This window comes from Corvus brachyrhynchos, unplaced genomic scaffold, assembly GCF_000691975.1.
Source record: "Corvus brachyrhynchos isolate BGI_N302 unplaced genomic scaffold, ASM69197v1 scaffold426, whole genome shotgun sequence".
In the NCBI taxonomy this organism is placed as follows: Eukaryota; Metazoa; Chordata; class Aves; order Passeriformes; family Corvidae; genus Corvus; species Corvus brachyrhynchos.
In genome coordinates, this window is record NW_008238653.1 from 256,636 (window position 1) to 261,590 (window position 4,955).

Consider the following 4,955-nt stretch of genomic DNA (forward strand, 5'->3'; position numbering starts at 1 on the left):
CAATCGTGGGCACGGGTCAATAGCGACGGGGACGGTGGGGAGGGTCGCAGGGACGGGAGGCGATGGGAGCGGGAATCTCCGCTCCTGGGAAAGCAGATCCTGCCCGGCCATGCGGGGTCTCACAGACCCCGGGGCCCTGGAGCTCAGCGCCTGCTCCCTCACACACAGCTGGTCAGCCTGGAACACAGTCCAGGGAACGGCACAGGGGCCAGGGAATGGCACAGGGGCCAGGGAATGGCAAGGACAAAGCCCAGTGCTCCGAGGGCACCCAAGGGCTGGCGGGTGGGGTGGGGTCACTGCTGTGACAGTGGATCATGACCTGGGGACACCCAGAGCAGCTGTGGCTGCCCCTGGATCCCTGGCAGCGTCCAAGGCCAGGCTGGACATTGGGGCTTGGAGCAGCCTGGGATAGTGGGAGGTGGAATGGGGTGATTCTCAAGGTCCCTTCCATCCCAACCCACTCCAGCATTCTGTGCTTCTAACACATGGTGGGTCCCAAGCCAGGAAGGCCAGGTTCACACAAGGAGCTCATTTTCCCTTGATGCTGAGCCATGAACCAGGACTGTGACTTCAGAGAATCCCATCCTGGTCTGATCTCACACCAGAGCTGCTCATCCCACCTGGAGTCACTGCCTTTTACTGGCCCTGGCAGAGAGCTGAGCCCTCCTGCCCTTGGAGAGGAGTCTGCTGCCCTGGGGGGATCCCACTGGGAGCGACGGATTCGCTTGGAAAGACACTGGGACACCACCAACAGTGCCAGGCAGTGTCACCACAGACACCCGCAGAGAGGGGGAAACACACTCCAAAATCAGACTAAATCTGAACAGGTGAGATTTTGGAACTTGGGTGAAAGCACCAGTCACCAGCAAACAGCACCAGTGTACAGACCAGACACTCCAGTTCACTGGAATTCTGTCAGAGAAAGTTCCAGACTCCTCCCAACCCAGCAGCAGCTTCTCCAGCTCCTTCCAGCTTTCCCTGAGCCATGATTTGCCAGGATGGAGTTTCCAGACAGGGCTGGAGACAGGAGAATCCTGATGCATCCCCAGTGGCCATCCCCTCTCCCCCCGCTTTACCAGGAATCACTGAGCACACGCTCAATCCACTCGGGAACGCCACTGCCCCTCAGGACTGGCATCACTGATTTCCAGTGCACCCAGGGTTCAACACAACGGCTCCAGCCCAGCTCTGAGCCCTTCCACCACACACAGATCCTCAGACAAACCAAGGCTGGCACAACCAGGGAATCCAAGTGCTTGGAGGCGTTTCTCCTGGGTCTGCCTGTCCTGCTGGCAGCCCCCAGAGGGGTTTTCTCTGCTTCCAGAGCCAACGGCCCATTTCAGAAGCAGCATCTTCTCAGACCTCACATTTGGGAGAGGGACTTTTCCTGAAGGCATGGGGTGACAGGACATGGGGGAATGGCCTTAGGCTGAAGGAGAGCAGGGTTAGATGGGATATTGGGAAGGAATTCCTGGCTGGGAGGGTGGGCAGGCCCTGGCACAGGGTGCCCAGAGCAGCTGTGGCTGCCCCTGGATCCCTGGCGGTGTCCCAGGCCAGGTTGGATGAGGCTTGGAGCAGCCTGGGACAGTGGAAGGTGTCCCTGCCCATGGCAGGGGTGACACTGGATGGGCTTTAAGGTCCCTTCCAGCAACTCCCTAAGCACAATTCCCAGCTCCCTGGGATTGTGCCAGGCCTACATGTTCCTCAGGGAGGGAATGTCCCCTGCCTGAGCACAGATGTCCCATTGCTGCAGCCAGACCTGAATGTGCAGAGCCAAGGCTGGGGACAGTTTGTGTTCCTGCGGGAGAAGGGCTGAGTCACAGCCATGAGAGCTGGGATCTGTTCTCATCCTCACACCAACAGGCCTGAGGGACCGGGCTCGACGGATCCCTTCCAGCTCAGGATATCCCACGATTCTGCAAATGCTCTGCCAGGTGCTCTCTCCCAGCACAGAGCACATGGATCTCACCAGCTTTCACTGGGGGTGAAGGCCACTGCAGCCCCTCTGCTGGGCTCACAGCTTGGAGCAATCCCTGCTCCCACATTCCAAGAGGAAGGATGGAGATGGGCAGTGGCAGCCCTTGGGAACGCCCAGCAGGGTCAGGCACCCCGAGGTGGGTCCCAGCTCTCTCCTTTCCAACCATCCTCATCCCGGGCTCCAGCCTCACTCCCGGGGTGCAGAGCACAGGCCCCAGAAACAAGGAGGCTGGAACAGGCTGTGGTGGAGGAGCTGCACTTCAGGAACAGCAGGAGAAGGACAAGAACTGGATCAAAACCATTCCCTGGCTGTGCCAGACCCCTGCACTCACCTTGATGGCTCCTCCGGCCGGCGAGTGTCCCACGTTGTCCAGAGATCCCACTTTGGCCTGGGCCTTCTCCTTGAAGTTCAGCTTCTGGTTCTCGATTTTGACATCTCCTCCCCCTGCAGGGACAGGGAGCAGGGCTGAGTTTGGGGAGTCCCATCCAGGTGTTCCCTTCCCAGCCCCGCCCCAGAACCGCTGGGGACCCTTTGGAGCAGGGACAGGACAAGTTCCACATTCATTGGCTCAGCCTCTCCCCAGGAAAAGTTTGGTTTCAAACTGGAAGACCAAAGTTGGTGATTTCCAGCTGTGCCAGCAAACAGGGCCCTGGGGAATGCTGCACATGCAGGCAGGCTGGAGAGATCCTCCCTGGATCTGCTCCTGAGGCTGCCTCCTTCCCCAGAGCTGTGAAATCCCACCCCTCACTGGTGCCATTCCAAGGCTGACTCCTACTGTTCCTGTCCCTGTCCTGCCCAGGCCTCTCCAGCTCAGCCATCTGTGCACTCATTGGTGCCAGGACACCTCCTGCTCCTCTGTGTCACTGCCTTCCTGCCCTCCTTATCCCTTCCCGCTGCTGCTCCAGCCCTGGGATCCCCGGGCACCCCTGCCTGCCTGGCCAGCTCCTCCCTGGCACACACCCGACCTGTGGCTCCACAGGCAGGAAAAGCCTGGGGGGAACTGAAGGAACACTGCAGGTTCAGGAGAACGTGGAGGTCAGAAAGAAACCTGCAGAATTTTAGCAAGATTTTCCAGAACGGAATAGATTCGAGAATACTGCAGTTCCCATTAATCACAGAATACAGAATCCTGGAATGGGTTGGGTTGGGTTGGGTTGGAAGGGCCCTTAAAGCCCATCCAGTGCCACCCCTGCCCTGGGCAGGGACACCTCCCACTGTCCCAGGCTGATCCAAGCCCCGTCCAACCTGGCCTTGGACACCCAGCCCCTCCCCACCCTCCCAGCCAGCAATTCCCAATTCCCAATCTCCCATCCAGCCCTGCCCTCTGGCACTGGGAAGCCATTCCCTGTGTCCTGTCCCTCCAGGCCCTTGGAAATAGTCTCTCCCCATCTTTCTTGGCTCCTTGCAGGTCCTGGAAGGCCACAATGAGGTCACCCCAAAACCTTCTCTTCTCCAGGCTGAACAATGCCAACTCTCCCAGCCCTTCCTCCCAGGGGAAATGCTCCATCCCTCTGACCACAGTGGTGCTTCCTTTATTGATAAATCAGACTGTGCACACACCCACAGGTTGGAATCATGGATCTTAAGGATCATTCCCACCCCCCTGCGTGGCCAGGGCCACCTTGCACCGGCTGCAGTCCAGGTTCCAGCAGCCTCTCCAAAGCCCAGCTGAAGTCCTGCTCAGCACAGCTTTGCTTCCCAGTGACATCATTAAACCCTCAGCCCCCTCTGGAAGCCCGGCGTGGCCAACGGCAGAAACCAACGGATTTGGTCCAACAAAACCAGTTAAACCCAGTGGGAGCCGCTGGCAGGGTGGCTGTGCTTTCATCAGGCCGGGACAAGGGCACTGATTGTCACTCCCAGCTCGTTATTGCCGAGCGCTGAGCACGCAGAGGTCGCGGCCGTGGCAGCGCGTTCCCAACGCCGGAGCGCGCTCGGAGCCGCTGGAGCGAGGGCTCCTGCAGCAGGGTGAGCTGCCCGGACCTGGCAGGCTGGGGAGGGCGCAGGCGACTCCCAGAGGGGACAAAGACCAGCCTGTGGTGCTTGTTCCCAGCCCGTGGTGCTTGTTCCCAGCCCTGGGCAGTGAACTCTGTCCCTCGTGCGCGGGCTGTGCCGGCGGCAGCGTTCCCGGGCGGAGAAGTGTCCCCAGACACCACGGGGCCAGCCAAGGGCACTGAACTGACCATCCCTCAGGCCAGGGGTCTCCAGCCCCAGGACCTTGGGCTGGGCACAGCTTGGGGAGAAACCTGAGATTCCCAGGAATTCACGCAGAGCAACCGCTGTGTTCTCAGGGGGAGCAGATAATTCCCGCACACTCATCCCAGAAAATTCATCAAAGGGCCAAAGGGTTTTCTGTGAGGCAGGAGCTGCCATGGACTCAAGGCTGAAAGGACCCTTGCATGTGCTCTGAAGAATTGGAGGGAATTTCCTTTATCCTTCCATGTTCCATGAACATCCTTGGATGTTCCGAGTGCCCCACCGCCCTCTGTGAGCATGGATGAAGCTTCCTGCTATGGTCACAGAAGCATCCACGTTTTCCTTCTCAAATGACCAGGAAAAGCAGAAATGAGTCGAAGCTGTAGATTATCTTCACAGGCAAGAGGACATCCCACATCTAATCCCCCTCTCTGCTCATGAAACCCCCAGGAATTGTGGAAGAAGCATTTTTAGGGATTTCCAGAAGCACTGAGGACACCCCCTGAAAGCAACAAACCCCTTAAACTATTTCAGTCACAATCCAGGACTGTGTTAAAGGGACAAAACTTACAGAGAAATGAGGAAATGGTGAAATTCCTACCTGGCTTATGCTTGATGTTTGCTTTAGATCCACACTTGGAGGACACTTTGGAAAGGTCGACTTTCTTGTTCTGGATCTGCACCTGGAGAGACAAAAAGCAGCAGCTGAGCACAGAGAAACCTCTCCAGACTCTGGAGGCCAAAGCACCACGTTGTGCTTCGTGAGTGCCCCTGCTCTCCC

General features: G+C 58.4%; 1 protein-coding gene across 1 annotated transcript in view; it reads right to left on the reverse strand.

Annotated features, from left to right (window-relative positions):
- The window catches only part of MAP4 (microtubule associated protein 4), a 120,832-nt gene that overhangs the window by 2,052 nt on the left and 113,825 nt on the right, over positions 1-4,955 (reverse strand). The window contains exons 20-21 of the mRNA XM_017737674.1: positions 4,776-4,857; positions 2,310-2,422 (exon numbers count right to left, since the gene is read on the reverse strand). Coding sequence (XP_017593163.1) covers positions 2,310-2,422; positions 4,776-4,857 — 195 coding nt within the window. The remainder of the gene's footprint in view (positions 1-2,309; positions 2,423-4,775; positions 4,858-4,955) is intronic.